A 22,692-nucleotide genomic window follows, 5' to 3' on the forward strand; every position below is an offset into this window, starting at 1 on the left:
CCACTCATTAGTGGTGGGGGTGTACTATTTTATACTTTATTACATTTGACTTGGATGAAGGGATCAAAAAAAAAAAGAAATTTCTAAATATGCTGAAAATTTCACTACTTAATAGAAGTAACATCGGATCCCAAAATGTATTTGTTTTATGTTTAGGTTTATACATTTCAAATGGCTACTCCCACTCAACAATCATGCTGTGAAATGGTGAACTGAATCTCAAAAGATGCTGATGCCTTTCCACTGGTACCAAGATGCAGGAAGAGAAAAACTAAACAAAAAACAATCAAGTTTTAAAAAGTCAAATCAAGGTTTCTTCAAAGTTCTCAAAGCAGCAATCCCATTGCCTGAGAGCAGTGAATAAATTAGCTCAGGCCAACCAAGGGAACACTGCATCACCTTGCTGAGAATTTTATAACAGCTCAGCCAACTAAAAGCTAGAATTTCACCTTCCTCTGTTTTGCCCACAAAATGCTTTCAGATTAACCTGTATCCAGTGAGTTGTGCATGAGAAACAAACAAGTTCACACTGCTGAGAATTCAATAACTCAGATTACAAACAAGCATCAACCTACCTCTACAAACTGAGGAAGATAGTCAATGAGTTCATCATCATTCATTACTTCAATCCATTTCACTGCTGTGTTTCGCACTTCCTGATCTGCAAACCTACAAAGAATCACTTTGCTCAAAACAAGTAGTAATGCTGCTTCAAACAAGAGACTTTTACTTTGCATTTACAATTCCAACTCAAAATTATATTCTTCAAACTACCAGATCCATTGTAACTTAGATGCAATAGAATCTAACAGTGACTAGTAAGTTTTTTGTTAAAAAGTCAGTAGACATGACTCAAACATTTTACTCCCACAAATTAAATGGTACATTTCATCAGAAATAAAGTTTCCAGAATGAGGGGAGAGTTGGGAAGAGGAAATAAAGCGAGAATGACCTAAGACAATGGCAATGTAGCATCAAGAACACAGGGAAAGCAGGGGTTGGTGAGTAGGATTGGTCAGTATTTCTCATCTTTAAAATGGGAATGTTCAATAGATGGTTTGTGTTTCAGTCTCTAGTCTTTTTATTTTTCACAGTAATAGCCTGTACTTGTCAGATAAGTACCTACTTACAAGGGTAACAAATAGTTCTGAGTTATGGGCTAGCAGGTTAGACAGGCCAAGTGAGTGTATTCAAGTCTGGGGCATACGGTCTCTTGGAGACAAACACATCCACAAGTATCACAGGATGAACAAGCTTGAAATCTGGTTTTTGGAAAATTGAGGCAGCAGTTGGAGTCACTGTTGCGCAAAGCAGGGGCATCCACGTGTAGACAGGTAGTCAATGTGTGGATTAAGAGCGTATAGGCAGGAGGAAGAAATAGGCAGTCTAAGAAAACCAGGCTGGGATCAACAGAATCAATTTTGTTTGCTAAATCACTGTTCCATTCTGGAAACCAGTGAGGCAATGGTTTCTCAGGCAGTGCAGCCAGAACCCATATCATGAGATTGAAAGAGGAATAATCAGAGGATTCCATAGTTGAGCAATCTCAGGCATTTGTGGCATTAAACATGACTCAAGGATATAGTGTTGCCTTCCTCATGCCAAGATCAAAGATATCATGGACCAGCTACATCCTCTGGGGAGTATAGTTCAGCCAGAAGTCATGGTCCATTTTTGTAACAATGATATGATAGGAAAAAGGATGATGTCCTGAATGCAGATTTCAGGGGAGTTGGAAGGAAATTAAGAAATCAGACTGCAAGGGCAGTGGTATCAGGATTACTCCCAGTGCCACATTCCAGTAGGATAGAGGTCATCAGATTCCTAAGGCATTGGAAGCTGTTCTGGGGAAGCAAGACTTGTATTAACTTAATGAGAAAGAGTGACACTGACAGCTTCTCAGAAAATGTGCTAGTTTAAACTAGCTTGCCAAAAAGGGGGGAAACCAATGTGTAATCCAAATTGGAAGTAAATTGACAATAGGAAGTAGCAAAAGAAAATAGGTAGACTTGAAGGCAGAAGAAACAAAGTCAAGCACAATGCATAATTTGAAAACGGAATGACAAAGTTAAAGGCACTCTAGCAGAATGCACTCAGCATTCATTAGGTAGATGATCTAAAGCCACAATAAGAAATACAGGATATGATCTAATGATCATTTCAGAAACATGAATGGTTACCCAAGATATTCAACATTTAGGAAAGAGGAAAATGAAGTGATATTGCACTGATAAAGGAATGGGATTGGTACATTAGCAAGAGGATCTCAGATTGAAAGACCGATGTGTAGAATCTGTTTGGATGGAACTCAAAACAGAAAAGAGGCAGCAGGCATTGGGTTGGAGTTATTTTTAGTCCACTAAAAATAGCAGTAGTGTGGGTATTAATCAGGAGGTGAGAGAAACAAGTATGGGCAACATAATTATCATGTGTGACTTCAATTTGCATATAGTTTGGGTAAAGAAATTAAGCAATGAAGTGGTGGGATGCATTTCTGGACAATATTAGAGAGGGTTTTCTAGAGCAGTATGTTGAAGAGCAAACTGAAGGATATGCTATTGTGTAGCAAGTATGTGATATTGAATAAAATATTAATTAAAAATGGGGACCTGACAGACAAAACAGTTTTTGATTTTAAAAACCCGTTGATAAATTGTCCCACAGGAGTTGCTTAGAAAAGTTAAATCATATTTGCAATGAACTGGCATGGATTAATGATTGGCTAAAAGAGGAAAATGCAATAAATGAGTCAGTCATTGTCACTTTGGCTGACTGTGACTAGTGGGGTGCCACAAGAATCAGTACTTGGGTTTTAACATAGTTCAGTGATTTAGAGGCTGAGATCAAATGTAATAATAAAGCTCATTGTGAGCAGCTGTTGTGAAGATTTAAAAAGTTTCAGGAGAGTTTGGACAAATGTAGTGAATAGGCAAAGACACGGTAAAGGGAATAGGTGGAAAAACAGAAGGATATCCACTTTGGTAAGAAGAACAAATGTGCAGGGTATTTCTTAAATGGTGCAAGATTGGAAGGTTGAGATGTTAGAAAGGATCTAGGTATCCTGGTTGATAAATCACAGGAAGAAAACATGCTGGTGCAGCAAGCTATTAGGATGACAAATGGAATGTTAACTTTTATTGCAAGGGGAACTGTTCCATTATATTGGAGCTTGATTAGATTGCACCTAGAGAATGAGGTGCAGTTTAATATTGTAACCTCAGGAACTATATTGTTGCCATTGGGAGAGTGTAAAAAAGATTCACCAGTCTTGCTCCCGAGACAGAAGAACTGCTCTACAACAAGTGATTGGACAGAGTCTGTATTCTCAAGTTTAAAGAGTGAGACATGATTATATTGAAACTTAGAGTCAAGGAGTCCAAAACTGGAGGGTGTAGGTTTGAGGCAAGAGAAAAGTTTTAAAAGAAGGACCTAAGGGATAACTTTTTTTTTAAAAAACGCAGAGGGTGGTGTGTGCACGGAATGAACTGCCAGAGGAAGTGGTGGAGGCAGGTCTATCTATAACATTTAATAGACATCTGGATGGATATGGGCCAAATAGGACTAAATTAATTCTAGTCAGCATGGACGAGTTGGGCTGAAGGGTCTGTTTGTGCTGTACAACTCTATGACTAAGACTCAAAAGGAAAAGACAGGAAAGATGCAGGTACAATGCGGGGGGGAGCAGGAGGAAGAGCACATTTTAAAAAAGTAAGAGATGCCATTTAGGTCTGCGATGGGGAGAAGTTATTTTACAGAGAGAGGTTTATCAACCATTGTACATCTCTAACAGAGGGCCGTGGAACCAGTCTTTGAGCAAAAGACCATAATCCAGGAGCACAAGTAGGCCATTCAGCCAATTATGTGTGCTCAGTCATTCAATGAGATAACGGATGATGATCTGATAATCCTCAACTCTGCTTTCCTGCCTTTTCCCCATAACCCTTGATTCCTTTTTACTGATAAAAAAAATCTGTAAATTTCAACCTTGAATATGCTTAGTGACCGAGATGATCTTGAAGGTAATCCTCAAACATGTGACTTTTGCACTGCCCACCTTGACTGAAGGTCAACCACCTGAAGGAGCAGCGCTCCAAAAGCTAGTGTGCTTCCAATTAAACCTGTTGGACTATAACCTGGTGTTGTGATTTTCAACTTTGTACACCTTGACTGAAGTTTCCTTTCAAGTAAGAGGATTTGATTGAAATAACTGCCAGACGTGAATTCAAAGTACCGAAATGTATTGCATGATAGTACTGCCAAAGGAAAATTAAAAATTACAATAATAAAAGTTTGAGACACTGGACCATTAGTGACATGCAGCTTTACAGGTTCCTCTAGCTTCTTGACTGTGTTGTTTTGCTCTTATAAGAACAGTGATTGTGGTAGGACTCAATCAGCAGGGGCTCCAGAACCAATCCATTGTAATTTGTACTGATTGAATACAGAATGGCCCATTATAGAGTATTTAAGATCGGTGCTTCCTCTTGGAAAACACTGGACAGTAACTAACAGTAGGACATGTCAGAAATCAAATCAGCAGTAGGATACAGGAAAACTCTGCTTATAATGCAGTTTTGTTTTATTTTTGATACAAACTTACTTAGAATCCAGTAGTTCCAGGGCAGCAACAGGTGAGAGTGGTTTCCATTGACGCAGCAGAGTGTAAACTTCTGGGACAGTATCCCAGTCCCAACTTGGTGCACTAGCAAGTAACTTTGAAAGGCTGTTACTGTGTGAAAAACAATACTGTCTCATATCCCATAAGAGTTCTTTCTCTGTCTTGGAAAGTCTGTTGATTAAAAAAAAAGTGTTAGTTAAGCATTTAATTTCCTTTTATTTTGCAGTGTAATACTTGAAAAGCAAATCTGTTTCCATTCCTTTTATTGACAAAGGCCCTTTGACCGCATGCAAGGTTCCGAAGGACTGTAATGCTATTCTTTTGTTTAATAAAGGAAGAAGGGATAATCCAGGAAATTATAGGCAGGTGAGCGTGGTGTCTGTGGTGGGAGAGCTCTTGGAGAAGATACTGAGGGACAAGATATATACACATTTGGAAGAAAATGGACTAGTTAGTGACAGGCACCATGGTTTTATACAGGGAAAGGAATGCCTCATTGACCGATTGAAATTTTTGAAAAGGTGACAAACAGAATTGATGAGGGAAGGGCTGTAGATATAGTTTATATGGACTTTGGCAATGCATTTGATAAACTCCCATATGGCAGATTTTGTACAAAAACTAAAGATCACATGGGAGTCAGGGGCGAGCCGGCTAGATCGACACAAAACTGGCCCAGTTATAGAAGACAGAGGGTCACAGAGGAAAGGTATTTTCCAGAATGGAGACCGGTAACTGATGATGTTCCACAGGGATCAGTCGTGTCCTCTGTTGTTTGTAACACGTATAAATCATCTGGAGGAAAGTGTGGGTGGCCTGATTAGTAAGTTTGCAGACAGCATGAAGACTGATGGAGTTGCTGAGAGTGCTGACGATTGTGAAAGGATACAACAGGATATAGATAGATTGGCGAGTTGGACACAAATGGCAGATGTAGTTTTATCCAGACAAATGAGAGATGATATATTTTGGGTGAACAAATTTAGGTAGGAATTATACTATAATGGCAGAACCATTGGAACATTAAGATACCGATGGATCTAGGCATGCAGGTCCACAGTTCCCCAAAAGTGACAACACAGGTGGCCAAGGTGATTAAGGTGGTATATGGTATGCTTGCTTTCATCAGCCAGGACATGGTGTACAAGAGCTGGCAAACCATTTTGCAGCTATATAAAACCCTTATTAGGCTGCATTTAGAGTATAGTGTGCAGTTTTAGTTGCCACACTACCAGAAGGATGTAGAAGCTTTGGAGAGCGCACAGAAGATTCACTAGGATGTTACCTGGTCTCAAGGGCATTAACTATGAGGAAAGGTTAAGACTAGGATTGTTCTCACTAGAAAGACAGCAGTTGAGAGGAGACCAGATAGAGGTCTCCAAAATTATAAGAGGCATAGATAGGGTGATAGTCAGAGGCTTTTTCCCAGGGTTGAAATTTCAACTTCAAGGGGCTACAGGTTCAAGGTGAGAAGGGAAAGTTGAAGGGTGATGTGCAAGGGACGTTTTTCACAGTGTGGTCGGAGCCTGGAATGCACTGTCAGAAGGGGTGGAGGAGACAAAAAAAAAACAATGCAGATGCTAGAATTCAAGGTAGCCAAGCATGAGGCTAGAAGAACACAGCAAGCCAGGCATCAGCATCAGAAGGTGCAGAAGTCAATGTTTCAGATGTAACTCTTCTTCAGGGCTGGGGGTGGGTGTAAGGGGAGCTGCAGATAAAAGGGGATGGGGACAGCGTGGGGAGGTGGGGATGGGTGAACACAGGTAGAGGGTACAAATTGGTTGGGAGACAGTGAAGTCTGCAGACACGAGATCAGAGTTGAGTGAGTGAGTTGCTGGAAATCAGTTGGTCAATGGGAGGAATTAATCCGGTTGGAGGGTGAAAAAGGTTAAATGAAAGGAATGGAAGGGAGGGGGAGGGACAGGGGCTGGGAAAGGAGGTTACTTAAAATTGGAGAACTCAACATCAAGTCCTCTAGGCTGTAGGCTGCCCAGCTGGAAGAGGAGGTATTGTTTCTCCAATTTGAAATCTGATTTGTTGTGACAATGGAAGTGTCCAAGGATGGTTGTCTGAAAGGGAATGGGAATTAAAGTGAATGGCATCAAGGAAGTCAGGTCAGCCCCTGCAGGTCCAGCTGAGGTGCCAGATGAAACATTCCTTTAGTTTATGTTTGGTCTCCCTGACGTAGGGAAGACCACAGCAGGAGCACTAGTACAGAACCTCTCTCACCTGGAAGGACTGTTTGGGGTCCAGGATGGAGGTGAGGGGGGGGTTGGTATATCGACAGGGTTTTACAACTTTTCCAAATGAAGGGGTAGGCGGCAAAATTGCGAGCATGGGATAGAGATTTTTCAGGATACAGGGTGGGAGATTTAGTCCAGGTAGTTGCGAGAGCCGTGGGTTTATACTAAACATCCACCTGGAGCCGGTCACCAGAGATGGAAATGGTGTCGTTAGAAAGGAGAGGGACGTGTCTGAGATGAACCAAGTGATTTTAACGGTGGGGTGGAAGCTGTGGACGAAGTCAATGAACTACTTCAGTTCAGCCTGGGTGCAGGACGCTGCGCCGAATCAGTCATCAATGTAACAGTGGAAGAGTTGGGACACAGTCCCTGCATAGAAGAAGAGGGGCTGTTTAGTGTTGCTGAGAGAGGGAGGTGTAGCTGGGGCCCATCTGAATGCCGAAAACAAACACCCTGCATTTGGAGGAAGTGGGAACAGTTTAAAAAAAAAGTTAAGGGTGAGGACTAGTTCATTGAGACAGAGGAGGGGTTTTATTGAAGGGGGGGTGGGGTGGGGGAAGAGAAATGGATGGGTCTGTTGGAGAGGAAGCAGCTGAGGGCCTAGAAGCCATTCTCGTGGGATATGAACATGTATAAGAACTGCCTGTTCATAGTGAAAATAAAGCGCTGGGAGCCAGAGAACTGGAAGTTACTGAAGAGGTGGAGGATGTGGGTTCGTGTTGCAGATGTGGGTGGGAAGTGCCTGAACCAAGGGGGAAGAGGATGGAATTAAAATAGGATTACAAGAGTTCAATGGGGCAGGAACACGCAGAGATGATGGGTCAGCTGGGGTAGTTGGGCTTGGATGGTTACGTGAATGGAAGGGAGTGGCGAGATATGGGTCACAAAGGCAGAAGGTTTGTTTTTTAGTTTAGTTAGGGCATGATGATTGGCACAGGCTTAGAGATCCAAAGGGCCAAAAACTACTTTTTTATTTTGTTCACTGTATATTCTACAGCGACAAGCCATGGTCATTTGTCACAGATAGTGGTCATAAAATTTGAAAATCCACATTGTTGGTATCCTCCTTAGTGTACACACCCCTCCCTGCATGAGTCTCTTACAAAGTATTTTGAAGTATATACCAAAGATGACAACTGACTCCAACTTCACATTTATCACGTGGGAAAATCAGAGTCCTAGAAGAATTCCAAAGTAATGATTCATTCCTGACCAGTGATTAATACATTCCCCAAACAGAATTTCAATTTGTAGCAGAAATGCACTAAATAGCCCAGTGCATGTAACATAAAATGGAATACATTTGCTTGCCACGTCAATTGATTGAAAGGGGAAGAACAGTAATGAACGTCATGCTGTTCTTTGGCGAAGTATTGCATTTCTCTTCGGGTGGTGCATCCCCAAAAGTATTGTTAATTTCACAAACAATCAAATAGTCTTGAAGCATCTGTTGCATATTAAAACTGAAGGCAATTAAAACAGGTACACAAGAGGACTAGCAGCTAAAAAAAGGACCAAAACTGCAATGAGCCACGTATAATGCATGGCTGTAACAAAAAAAAAGCAAAGCAGTCTTAACAAATCTCTTGCTACTGAATTTGTTTTTAAAGCAAATTTTTAAATAATCTTAAATACACAATGTCCAGTAACCTCAAATCTCAGAATTTACTACCTGCTAATATACAGACTATTCTGGAACAAAACAAAGTGTTGAAATGACACCATCCTGAAACAGCCCCATATATACTGTAGTGGCATGCAGTCACTGCTGCAAAGCAGCCAAGAGAAACAGACATTCCCAGGGGTTACCATTTTGTGAATATACCTTGCCTGGATCAGTTGTCTGCCTCAACTTCAACAAGGGTTTCTCCAGGGACTCAGACATGACAGACTTGCTAACTGAATCCTTGAACTGTGCTCAATGGGCTACATTTGATGAGCCAACAAAAGGACTTCCTCAGTTCAAACCAGAAACGTTAGATATCTATTGACACTTCAGAGCAGCTCAGTGATCATTAATGCCTCGCTGTCAACAGATAGTGAGCCATCTCCTTTGCACAGAGTAGGCGACACTAGGAACAATGAAGAAACAAATCCAGGGATCGCAGAGATCTTTCTATTCGCAGTGTCTTTTTCTGACAATTTCAGATGTTTGCCAAAACCCTTCACCACCCTATAGCTGGTTAAAGTACTACAAACCAGCAAGCTGGGCAACTAATGGCAGTTGCATCAACATCTTCCAGAGTTCTGGATGTATGTTTGCTCGCTGAGCTGAAAGGCTTGTTTTCAAACGTATCACCACCATACTAGGTAACAGTGAGCCTCCGGTGAAGCACTGATGTTATGGCCCGCTTTCTATTTATGTTTAGGTTTCCTAGGGCTGGTGATGCCATTTCCTGTTCAAATAATTCACAAACCAGGAGCCCCCCTCAGACCCATAGTCTCACTATCTGGAACACGAACATACAGATTAGCCAAAAGGAACTACACCAAAGACTAAAACACTTAGTAGAAGAATCACACCATTCCATTCATTCCACCCAAGAATTCCTGAACAAAGGCACCAAGATAGAAGAGGATGAAATATAGTCTCCTTTGACATAACAGCCCTGTTCACATCCATCAACATCAACCTGGCCAAAGAAACACTGACTACACAATAAGAAGAACCAAAGACACATACACTACTGTTGAGACACAGACCTTGAGAACTGATTAGTTTATTACACGATATATCACAGGGAATTCACCGTCCTAACTGTGGCTTGGTGCTATTCTGAAATACATCAAGATATTACAGGACTATACAGAAAAAGTAGATTGGAACTGATCATTAATTACAAGGCTTTGATATGCTCACAAGTTGGTACTGAATCAGAGGTCAGTCACTAGGTTCAGAACTAAACATTATTATGCATTCCACAAGGTGGACCAAAACAAATGGCATCACCGTTTGTTCTATACACACAGCACATTAACACTAAGCAGAGAGACTCTTAATTAGCTGGATGACTGTGAAATGGCAATAACTCGTGAAGGAAACAGAGCTAATTGACAAGTCTATGTCCGCTTGACTGCTTATGCAGCATGTACTGACCATTCATCAAAAAAGTGGGAAAAACACAAACTTGACACAGGCTGGAGGCCTTAGAGATAAGGCCTACTTTTAACATTACCTCATAGTAAGGGAGGCATAGCTGACAAAGCTCTAGATTTACAAAATGGCTTCTCAGCTGGAATAGGAAAATGGCTTCCAGGCAAACCATGTTAACTTTTCCCAACAACCAGACACCACCAACTTCATCAGCAAAGACAAGATGAAGCTGGTGGACTTATGCCTTATCACCCACTTCACTTTCAACAAAACCTACAGACAAACCAATGGAACGCCCACTGGATCTCCAATATCAGGGTTCTTTGCAGAGACAGTAATGCAAAGACTAACAAATAGCTCTGCCAACCATCCAACCCAAACGTTGGAGCTGCTACGTGGAAGACACCTTTGTCATCACTAAACAAAAATGATAGAGGAAGCCTTCGAGATCAATAACATCCTTACAGGTGTAAATTTCACAAAAGAGGAGGAAAACCACAACAAACTGCCATTCCTCGATATCACAGTAGAGCAAAGTAATCAGTGGGGAGATTCAAACCAGCGTCTACAGGAAAACAACACATATGAACCAAATACTGAACCACAGAAGAAATCATCTCGACACGCACAAATGAAGTTGCATTATTTCAACGAGCCACCATACACTGCAACACTGAGGAATTATGAAGAGCAGAAGAAAACCACCTACACAATGTATTCTACAAGTACAGGTATCCAATGAACACAGTCCATCAAATTTCTCAGCAACAAAGCAGACAAAATGCACCCAGAAGCCCTAGCCACTCTCTCCTACATCAAAGGCATCTCAGAAATGACTATCAGACTACTCAGACCTCTTGGCATCATGGTAGCCCACAAACCTGCCAACACACTAAAATAGCAGCTAATGAACTTGAAAAGACCCTTTACAGACAACAAGAAAAACGAATGTCATTTACAAAATGAACTGCAAGAACTGTAACAAACACTACATTGAACAAACAGACAGAAAACTAGCCACCTGGATACATGGACATCAACTGTCCAAAAACGATATGACCCACTCTCACTAGCAACCTTACATACAGATGAGGAAGGACACCACTTTGACTGGGACCACACACCCATTCTAAGACAAGTAAAACAGAGACATGCACGAGAATCCCTAGAAGCATGGCATTCCACCTGGAGCTCCATCAACAAACACATTGACTTGGATCCCATCTATTACCCTGATAAATACAGGAAATGGCATCACCTCCCCAAGGAAACCTAAACACAAATAGAAAGTAGGACATAACACCAGCGCTCACTGGAGGATCACTGATGATGTTTCCTCATGTGGTGACAAATCATCTGAAAACAAACCATCCAGAACCTCAACTTGAGCTACAAATCTTCTCCAAACCCATTATCTTCCAGGGTTCTTAAAACACCATAGCCCATGGACATACTGTTGGTTGTCCTAATTCATTATAAAGGGTCACATGCCAAGAAACTGGTGCATGTCTAAAGTACTCAGCCTCCAAAAGAAAAAAAAACAGGCAAAGACCCAAATCATTATCAAACTACTGACCAATAACCTAGTAGTTTCAGGACATCAGGTATTTAGGTGGTTATTGGTGGATTGGTGCATACTGTCTGAAAAGCCTTCTGTGTGCTTTAGATCTTAAATCACTAAAAAGTGGAAAACATCCCAAGGCAGCTTTTGACAAGGAAGGAGCACTTGATTAAATCTTCATAATAATCCCAAACATTTAAATGCATTTCACAGAAACCCAAAGCAGGGAAATTTCCCTTGACCTCACTATTAGACAATATAATTTGGTTTATTCATCAAAATATCAAGAATTCTTCCTCTCTTGGTTATACATACCACTGAATTGTGACTCCAGAAAACATGGCTCAGGTTGCAAAAAGGTGCCTAGACATCCACTTGGAATAAACAGACAGTTGGACAATTCCTGGAGCCTGATTTAGCTTAACTCTCAAGTTTTACACCAACCACCTCCTTCCAACCTGGGCCCAGAAGTTTTTTTTTTAAAAAAGGTTTAGCACAAAAGCTTAAACTCTCCAAGCTGGAAAACACAATGATGATCTTCTGAAGTTGATCAACTACTCCAAGATATGGTATCAAACACTAGTAAAACTAGGCTTTTGAACAATCCAGCTTCATAATACCAACACTAAGAGGGACCAGAACATCAACCTGGATGGCCAGAAACTGAAACACTAGCCTCATTGTCTGGGTGTCACTCTTGACAGAACCTCAACATACAGAAAAAAAGTTAAATCCCTCAACAACCTTCCCAGTCAACTGGCTAGAATTGCATGGGGATCACAGGCCAAGGCTCCAACAGTCTCTGCTCATCATCATTTACTCACCTGCTGAATTCTCTATCTCAGAATGGTTCTAATCTCTCCACATCGATTGGTGTTGGTATGTAACCCAACACCAAGAGACTCTTTGGACAACTTCGGAGGACTCATGATAGGAGAAACTATTCATCAGAATTGACACTCAGTCCCCACTGCATATCCACCTAGCTTTGATTTCCCATTGCAACAGTGGCCCTTTTAAACTATTCTGCAATATGCCCAGACCTCTGTGCAACCAGCCAATGGCAGTAGAGGAATAAAGACTATCCAGGCTACAACAAAGGTGCTGTCCAAACAATGGTTTGCATTCTGGAGGAATGTTCCCTGACTAAACTGGGAGACAAGCTTGAAGGACTGTATTTAGGCACTGACAAGGCAATTACTTGGCTTTGTGACAATGCACTTAATAAATAATAGCAATTCTGGAATTTAGCAAGGGCATATAACCAAAAAAGTGCATGAAGTACCTAATCTGTCATCAAGCCTTGAACCAATTTGCATTGCAGCTATGTTCTCTGAGAGAGACCGACTATAAACAGTCCTCAATTGCCTGATGGGAAAGTTAATGCAGCACAGTCATTTAGACCAACAAACAGACATCTTACTGGCATCCCGTACAGAATTTGTTTACGCATAAACAGAGTTCAGGAGCCAGAATTATTGGAAAGTTGCGGCAATTCTGCTTGCACAACATACTTGGAGCCACATTTTAAGCGTCTAACTCATAATTTAAATTTAAAATGATAGAATAAAGGAAAGATGATAATTAAGTTCTGTGATCTGAACATCTAGTTGCAAACAGCAAGTTGAAGCACTACATAACTGCAAAACAGAAACAAAAATCAAAAGGTTAAGCTTGCAGAAACTTGCACGGATTTCAAGCATGTTTAAATACAGTGTCAATTTCAAGATTGATCCAACAAATAAAGACTTTTGCTTGATGTTTGGCACAATTTTTTTATAAGACACCAACCGACATAGAATGCAGGAAGGAAGGAAAGAAATTGATCTGTTACAGGCAACTGGCCTTTAAAGATGGAAGATGTTGTGAATTTATCCCCAGCTCCAATTACATTTTCTTCCTTTGGCTCAGGAGTCTGATTTTGTTCTGCAACTGATCCATTTCAGATCAGCTAACTCAACAAACCACGTGAACCTGGGTATGTATAGCTTAACAGTTTGCTTTTACTAGCAGCCTTTTGAAGAGTGACTTTTTTTGTCTTTGAAGGATGCCGGTTTAATATGCATTCTGTCCTTTGAAGTAGGATTTGGGTTAGAAATAAAAATTCCTTTTCATATTAATTTAAATAATAGATGTCAACCAAGTAAAACAATGAAAGCTGCATTATAGAAGCTGCAAATATTACATTTAGATACCAGTTCACCTCTATTTAATTCACAGATAACTTGCAATGTAATTGCATAAGACCAATTATAGCATTTGCAGCACTTTATTTGAGAATATGCAATGGATTAGTTGAATTACCAACATTGTAAGCTTAATTACTAAACACGTGACCTTTAATAGGACCGTATGAATGGCAACAAAAATATGAAATCAAAAACATGCCCATGGGAAGAACCTACTCATATGTCAAATCTTTGGCAAACACCTCAAGAAGCTGTTTCTGGAAACTTTGATCGAGAGTTTCAAAATCAAGCTCAACCATTCGGCTGGGTTGTGGAGGACAGTAGACTATATCAAAGGTGAATGATGGAAAGTCCACCTAAATTAAAAAAAATATAGAGATTAAAATTGGATTTCTATTGTTCAGTTGTACATAACAGAAAAATAATGCATTTATGTTGAAAAGCTATAGCTGCTCAGCTGATCTAAAAGTTAAAAACTTAACCAGACAAGCTTATCATCCATAATATCTGCAAAGTGCCTAAATGAAAGTAGTGCACATATCTCTGACAAATTTGCTGCTTTATAATAGGAAAACTAATTTAATTAGGCAAGTTACCTTGCATTCAAATCTTGAACAGAACTGAGGCAATACAGATAGCTACCATTATTTTCTGTATAGATGATATGATAATCTGAAGTTAAGGCATGTCAAAGGCCAAATGCAAACATTGTTAGATCTGCACAATAAACCCAAAAGAGACATTAACATTCTGACATTTGATGTAACTATCTAATGATGGTAAGTTACAGCTCAAGCCTGGGTACAATGCCATCAAATTCTATCAAGCTCTGCATTCACTCTCTCCTGATCTTAATCTCTACACCCTTTGATAACTGTAAACTGGTCATCCTAAACCATCCATCTGAGGTGGAATGCTGTCATCTGGAGCTACTACTGTCTTTGTTCATAAAGTCATAATGGCAGCATGGTGGCTCAGTGGTTAGCACTGCTGCCTCAGTGCCAGGGACCCAGGTTAGAATCCAGTCTCAGGCAATTGTCTGTGTGGAGTTTGCAGGTCATCCCTGTGGCTGCATGGGTTTCCTCCAGGTGCTCTGGTTTCCTCCTACAGTCCAAAGATGTGCAGATTAGATGGATTGTTCATGCTAAATTGCCCAGAGTGTCCAGGAATGTGCAGGTTAGGTGGATTAGCTGTGTGAAGTGCATAGTTACTTTTTTTGGGGGGTGGGTGGGTAGATAAGGTCTGGGAGGGATGCCCTTTGGAGGGTTGCTGTGCGCTATTACATTATAGGGATTTTGTGAATAATCAAAATCTCCAGCAAGATCATTATTACAGCCAAATAATAATCTGCCTTTATATTTTTGCCACCAATAATGGACAATCCGAAATTAATCCACATTACATCACATCTACCAAGCATTTGCTCACTCAGCCTGTCCAAATCATCCTGCAACATCTGCACTCCACTTTATGTTATTTGCAAATTTAGAGATAGTACATTTAAATTATCTAAATTATTAACGTATATTGTAAATAGCAGGGATCCAAATACCAATCCGTGTAGTACCCCAATAAAACACTTCTTGGCATTCAGAAAAATACCTTTTTTTAAATTCCTATTCTCTCTCCTGTCTGCTAACCAGTTTTCTTTCTATGCTTTAGGTTTTATATATAGTCATCGAGTTGTAGACATGTACAGCATGGAACAGACCCTTCCATCTAACTTGCCCACACCAACCAGATATCCTAAAATTAATCTAGTCTTATTTGCTAGCATTTGGACCATATCCCTCCAAACTCTTCCTAATCATATAACCCATCCAGATGCCTTTTAGATGTTGTAACTGTACCAGCCTCCACCACTTCCTCTAGCAGCTCATTCCATAAACGGACCACCTGCTGCGTTAAAAAGTTACCTCTTTAGATCCCTTTTAATCTTTCCCCTCTCTCCTTAAACCTATGCCCTCTAGTTATGGATTCCCCTACCATGATGAAAAGACCTTGGCAGTTCAGCCTATCCATGTCTCTCATCATTTTATAAAAACTTCTATCATGTTATTCCTCAGCCTCCAATATTCCAAGGAAAACAGCCCCAGCCTATTCAGCCTCTCCATGAAGCCTCAAATCCTCCAACCCTGGCAACATCCTTTTAAATCTTTTCTGAACTCCTTCAAGTTTCACAACATCCTCCCTATAGGAGGAAGATCAGAATTACACGCAGTATTCCAATGGGGCCTAACCAACGTTGCGATATATACAACATGACATCCCAACTCCTATACACAATGCACTGACAAGCACACCAAACACTTTCTTTACTATCCTACCTACCAGTGACTCCATTTTCAAGGAACTATGAACCTGTACTCCCAAAGGTCTCTATTTGGCAACAGTCCCCAGGATCTTACCATCAAGTGTATACATTCTGCCTGGATTTGCCTTTCCAAATTCCAGCACATCATTTATCTAAATTAAGCTGTATCTTCCACTCCTTAGCTAACCGGCCCATCTGATCAAGGTCCTGTTGTACGGAGGTGACCTTCCTTGGTGGTCAACGACATTAGTAATTTTGCAGATGACGCCAAAATTGGTAACTATACCCCCTATATTCACATCCAGATCATGGACATAAAATGACAAAAGGTAATGGACCTAGCACGAATCCTTATGAAACATACCAGTCATAGGCCTCCAGTCTGAAAAGCAGCCCTCCACCACCATCATCATCTGGCTCCTACCGCCGAGCCAATCATTCATCCAAATATAAATCTTATTTGTCAAAACTGCCTCCCCATGGCCAATGCGACTAGTTACAGCTTCAGAATTCCAGATATTTGTCAAGCATGATTTCCCTTTTGCAAATCCATGCTGATTGTGCCTGATTCTACCACTGTTTTCTAAGTGCTATGCTATAAAATCCTTCATAGTGGACATTTGTATCTTCCCCACTGCTGACTGGTCTATAATTCCATTTTCTTTCTAACTCTTTATAAATAGTGCAGTTAAATTGGAACAGTTCCTACAGATTTGAGCGCAACTAAAGTCGAAAGAACCTTGAAGAGGACCACCAATGCATTCAAATCTCAGAAGTTAAGGTTAGCATATAAAAGATATTTTTAAAAATCAAAATGGCAGTTGTTACTTATAAGGAAAAGAAAGGCTCTACTTGAGCGTAAAATAGTAAAGAGAATTGACTGTTTTGAGCATTAAAAATCTTGGGCAAAGTTGACCAAATTCACTTAAGTGTGCAGAATGATGAATGCTGAGAGAGTCACCAACTTGGCTACTGAGAGAGGAAAGCAGTGTTTGCTTATTGGAACCCAGTACGGCTTCTCTGGTCTTTCAGCACAGCTAATTGATCTCAGCAATATCCAGCCTTGGTCATTCAACTGTTCGAGAAATTGGCATAATTGCCACAATACAGTCCTTTAAAAATTAACTTCTCTAAACAAATCTTGATACCTTTGATACCTAGACAAGAACAACACTTAGTCATCACACGCAAATGCAAAATGCCTAATTTTTTTTTTAAAGCAGAAAACATAACAAACAAATTTAAAAAGGTCACATCTCTTGCAGCATAAATCAGCCAACAAGGGTTTAAACTGACCGGAGCGTCAAACTCACTTGCACCACAATTCTCTCCATCGAATTCCCTTTTTTGTTGGTAGTCCCACTTGGATTCACAAGGATAGATGTACACAGACCAAGCAGTTTTGTTCCACTTGTCAGCACCCTTGTCAAAACAGAAGACAACTACATAAGGGGAAAATGCTTAGTTATCAAAAGTATAATAAAAACAGTAACTTCCCAAATTGTTGGAACTGGACCACAAGCTAGAACTGCTTTGCCTAAAAAAGGAAAAAAGGAGAAGTAATTTTTACCGCTTAAAGTCAAAGAGAGGCATGGAGACTCGACCAAGATACTCTGGTCCCTTCCGCTGTTTATTCGAATCTGGTGATCCTGCTGCTGAGGGATTTGGAACGCCATACAAGCTTAGACTCAGTACTGTTTCAAGAGGCAATTGTGCAATTTGAACAGGGAAGCTGATTCTGAAAAGTGGAAGCAAATAAAATTGATATGTGAATACAAACATGGCAGATAATACTTCTTTAATACTGAGAAGCTATTGGCAACATTTTGAAAAACAATTCTGAATATTTTCACAATCGTCTTTACTCATTTGATTTTTAAAAATTACATAACTAAAATATTTGGTAAGGGATAGACCAAAAAAGGCTCACCTTTCAAATAAAACAAAACTGGTAAATTAAGTTTTTATGAAGATGTGAGCAATTGTCACGTGGCTTTTTTTGAAAAATGTGAAATGTTGATGTAAAGAGGTTCTAAAAGCATCAACATGGAAACTGATGCAACTCAAGTGACTACAAGATATAGGAGCAGAATGCGGCCATTCGGCTCACTGAATCTGCTCCACCATTCAATCATGGCTGATGTGTTTCTCAACCCCATTCTCCTGCCTTCTCCTCAATCTTGGATCCTCTTATTACTCAAGAAGATCTGTCAAATACACTCAAAGACTTGCCCTCTATGACCTTCTGAGCCAATGGATTCCACAGATTCACCAACCTTTGGCTGAAGAAATTCTTCCTAATCCCAGTTTTAAAGACTTGTCCCTTCAGCTTGAAGCCCTTCGATCAAAGTCAGTCCTAGTTGTGAAAATACTTTCATGTCCACTCTATCCTCTCAATATTCTGCACATTTCAAATGAAATCACCCCTCATTCTTCTGAACTCCATCAAGTACTGACCCAAAGTCCTTAACTGCTCATGATACGACAAGCCTTTCATCCTCAGGATCATTCTTATGAACCTTTGAACCCCTCCAGGATCTGCGCAACTTCCTTAGGAGGAGTCCAAACTGCTCAGAGTACTCAACATGCCTAGCAGTACATTCCTGCTCTTGTATTTTAGCTCTCTTGATACAAATACTAATACTGCAGTTGTCTTCCAACTGAACCGGCATGCTAACTTGAACTAGGACTCCCTTTCCTTTTTTGTGATTGAGATTTCCAGAGTTTTTCCCCATTCAGAAAATAGTTTGGGCTTCTATTCTTCGGGTCAAGGTGTACAGCCTCACTTTCCCACATTGTATGCCATCTGCTAATTTTTTGCTCACTTCCCTAGCCTAAAGCTTAACTTTACTAGTGGAGAGAATGCTTGAATCTAATCATCAAGAAAGAAATAGCAAGACTTCTGGATAGAAATTGTCCCATTGGCAGACAGCATTGGTTCATGAAAGGCAGATCATGTTTATCTGATTTACTTTAGCTTGAGGAGGACAATGACGAATTCGATGTGGTGTATTTGGATTTCCAGAAAGCATTCAACAAGGTACCGTACAAAAGGGCAGTTGCATAAGAACGATGCATGGCATAACGGGTAATGTATAAGAATGGATTGAGGATTGATTAACTAACAAAGCAAAGAGTCAGGATAAATGGTTTTTTTTTGGTTGATGATCAGTGGCTTATGTTTACAATTTAGATGGACGATTTAGAGTTGGAGACAAATATAGTGTGTCAAAGTTCACAGATCACACTACAAGAGCAGTAGGGCAAAATGTGCAGAGGACACAGTCTGCAGAGGGATATAGATAATTAAGCGAGTAGGCAAGGGTCTGGCAGATGGAGTACTATTTGGTAAGTGAGAGGTCGTCCATTCTGGTAGGAACAACAAAATGGATTATTTAAATGGTGAAAAATTGCAGCATGCTGCTGTGCAGAGGGACGCGGGTGTCCTAGTACATGAATCACAATAAGTTGGTTTACAGGTGTAGCAGAAAATGAAGAATGCGAATGAAATATTGCCCTTCATTGCTCGAGGAATGGAGTTTAAAAATAGGAGGTTATGCTGCAACTTTGTTGGGTGCTACCGAGGCCATACCTGGAGTACTATACAAAGTTTTGGTCCCCTTACTTTAGGAAAGATGCATTGGCATTGGAGACAATGCAGAAGAGGTTCACTAGGTTGATTCCAGAGTTGAGGGTTGGCTTATGAGGAGAGATTGAGTAGATTAGGATGATACTCACTAGAATTTAGAAGAATGGGGAGGGGGAGATGAGGGAAATCCTACAGAAATATATAAAATTATGGAGGGAACAGATAAAATAGAAGCAGGGAGGTTGTTTCCATTGGTAGGTGAAACTAGAACAAGGTGAAGTAGCCTCAAAATAAAGGGGGAGCAAATTCAGGACTGAGTTGAGGAGGAACCTCTTCACCTGAAGCTTGAGAATTTATGGAATTCTCTGCCCACTGAAGCACTTGAGGATACTTAGTGGAATGCTTTTGAGGCAAAGGTAGATAGATTTTTGAACTAAAAGGAATTAAAGGGTTATGGTGAGAGGGTGATTAAATGGAGCAGAGTCCATGAAGAGATCAGCCTTGATCTTATTGAATGGCGAAGCAAGCTTGACAGCCAGATGGCCTACTCCTGCTCCTATTTGTTATGTTCTCATGTAACACCATGAGCTCTTACCAGATTGAGCAGACTCCAGGGTGGTAAAACTTTACAAAACAACTAGCTAATAATCTCATACTACATCTTTTGAAGAAGTAGTCAAAGCAGTCTAAATTTCAATCTGATGAACCAGCTGGTTTTTGGTTTTAAAACAAAACACAGGGTTCCAATGGGCGATTTTTTTTTAAAAAAAAGGTACTGCACTAAGGAGTTCATTTTTGCTTCAGTCATCTTTTTCGTCTCTCTCTGATATTAAAATTAAACTAGCACGAAAAGCAATTCTGTATACTGTTCCAAGCACAAATAGCACTATTCACTGTCACTGAACTCACTGATAGTTTCACCTACTAGCAGGACGCCCTGATGTGCAGGAAAATCACTGACTCAATCAATCATTCAGAAGTAAACAACACTCCCCGCTCCCCCCAACCCCGGATGGAAGATTAAGTAATACAGGATAAATAACAAGCAATGTTTTTACATGAAAACAAAACTCAAGTATCTCAATGCAGTTATTTTTAGCTTTCAGTCTGTTCAAAATCTGACATGATTTCAACATCAAAAAGCAGAACTCGTCAAAAGCTAGATTTTTAAAAAAAAACTTAAAATATTCACACAAAACACCTCACATCAGTCAAAAGCAGACATCAAATCAAGCTGCATGGACATCTAATAAAACAAAACAAAAATCTTATTTAAATAATTTAATTCTTAAAATAAGTCATGATCTGTGGTATTTTACCTAGATGCCAACTCCTGGTACCTCGAGTCTTTGCCACCTCTACCATTATGTGGAACTGAGAAATGCTGCTTGAGGTAGTTTGCCACTAATCCTCCTCAATCTCAAGCCTATCCAGTAATTGGTGGTAAAGCTAATATAACATGAACATTAACCATTTCTCATACAATGTAAACCGGATTGCTTCCACATTTGCTGAAAAATGTCAATTAATAATGCGTTGCTTTTAGAATATTAAATTATAGGTGTGGTGATAAGATAGAATACAACATTGAAGCTTTCATACTAACAACACCAGCAATCAGTTAAGCAGTTAGGCCAAAACACACACCAAAATACCTCGTAAAAGCTGCATGTCAATTTTTGTAACCAAGATTCATAATTTCCTTTGAAGGTTTAAATATCTTGGAGTTTCAAATCACCAATTAGTTAACAGGTCATCAACTGAAATAAGCACAAGAAAGTTTTTTTTTCCATTTGCTGCCCCTCCTTTTATATGAGGGGCACCTACCCGCCATTACAGGAATATGCATGATCAGCAAAAGCAGATGATTTTCAGCAACACATCGGAGCCAAAAAAGTCACTTCATTCAACACAAATGGCATGAACTTGAGTGCAAAGAATTACTGGATCGCAAGCATGAACACAGGCCATTGCTCCATTCTTCTTAGCAAGACTGAGGGACATGAAACTCTCCTGTGGCACTGCAACTAAAATTAAATACTTTAGCCCATTGCAGTTTGCCATTCTTGATGGTTTCACATCAAAATGATTTTTTGGCAGGAGGTGCTGACAAGACCAGCAGGGCAATGTAGTGCAATTTTAGTAGGAAATTATCAAAAGTTGTATGTAGAATTCTCCAGGGAGTCAAAGTCATGCAGTAAAGTAACAAATTCAACTAACCTTTGATTCCAAAGTGATTTACTTATTGGACCACCATTTATTTCACAAAATAAGAGAAAACACTCACAGTTCATCCCACTTGATGTGGTAGAAAAAGCTGCGATATGTCCCAACTTTCTTAGATTGCACTGGTTTAAAAATATCTTTTCCATTGTGTGTCAATGAACACATTAGAAAATACTTCTCAAAACTAGAGAGAAAACAAGTATCACGTATTAGAACAAACTTACATTTTGTGAAGTACATTTACAATAGTTATAGCTATGTACTGTAAAAATAACTTTTTCATTTGGACTATTAACTTTAGATAGTAAGACATTAAAATATCAACAACAATTAGTTTCTTATTTGTACCAGAAATGATAGATGCATCAAGGAATTTTATGCATCTCAAATATGAACTGCTATTTCTGGACATTTTCTGAGCCTTTTCAAAAAATCCCATTTCAAGCTCTTACACGGTGAGACATCAATTCATTTCAACCAATTTTGGTTATAACATCCTAGCCCGTGGAACAGAAGAAGAGTGACCCACTTCCATTACAGCAGGAAGAAAAAGCTGCCTTTCAGATATTTCCTGCTGTACCCACCAAGCCCCTAAGAATGCATAGCCTCCATCCTTCATTACTTAGTGTCATATGACTTCTGACCCAAGTTCAGCAGCTTTATTTGAAATCAAAGTTTTCGTAGTGCTCCCCCTTCTTCACCTGATCTGACCTCTTCCCCCCCTCAACACCAGCACCTCCACGTAATCTTCGTTACTTTAAGTAACAGTTTCCACTGTGTAGTTTTAATAATGCAATATATTTGCATCCCAGTATCTTACACCCTTGTATTCCTCCATGGATAACAAAAGGAAAACCA

The 22,692-nt window shown here is 39.9% G+C and overlaps 1 protein-coding gene across 2 annotated transcripts in view; it reads right to left on the minus strand.

Annotated features, from left to right (window-relative positions):
- The window catches only part of pik3c2a (phosphatidylinositol-4-phosphate 3-kinase, catalytic subunit type 2 alpha), a 129,896-nt gene that overhangs the window by 22,725 nt on the left and 84,479 nt on the right, over positions 1-22,692 (minus strand). For both annotated transcript variants that reach the window (XM_072592398.1, XM_072592399.1), the window contains exons 12-17: positions 21,896-22,018; positions 17,590-17,757; positions 17,333-17,441; positions 13,922-14,061; positions 4,601-4,789; positions 576-669 (exon numbers count right to left, since the gene is read on the minus strand). In XM_072592398.1, coding sequence (XP_072448499.1) covers positions 576-669; positions 4,601-4,789; positions 13,922-14,061; positions 17,333-17,441; positions 17,590-17,757; positions 21,896-22,018 — 823 coding nt within the window. The remainder of the gene's footprint in view (positions 1-575; positions 670-4,600; positions 4,790-13,921; positions 14,062-17,332; positions 17,442-17,589; positions 17,758-21,895; positions 22,019-22,692) is intronic.

The sequence above is a fragment of the Chiloscyllium punctatum genome, chromosome 22 (genome assembly GCF_047496795.1).
Source record: "Chiloscyllium punctatum isolate Juve2018m chromosome 22, sChiPun1.3, whole genome shotgun sequence".
Taxonomy (NCBI): Eukaryota; Metazoa; Chordata; class Chondrichthyes; order Orectolobiformes; family Hemiscylliidae; genus Chiloscyllium; species Chiloscyllium punctatum.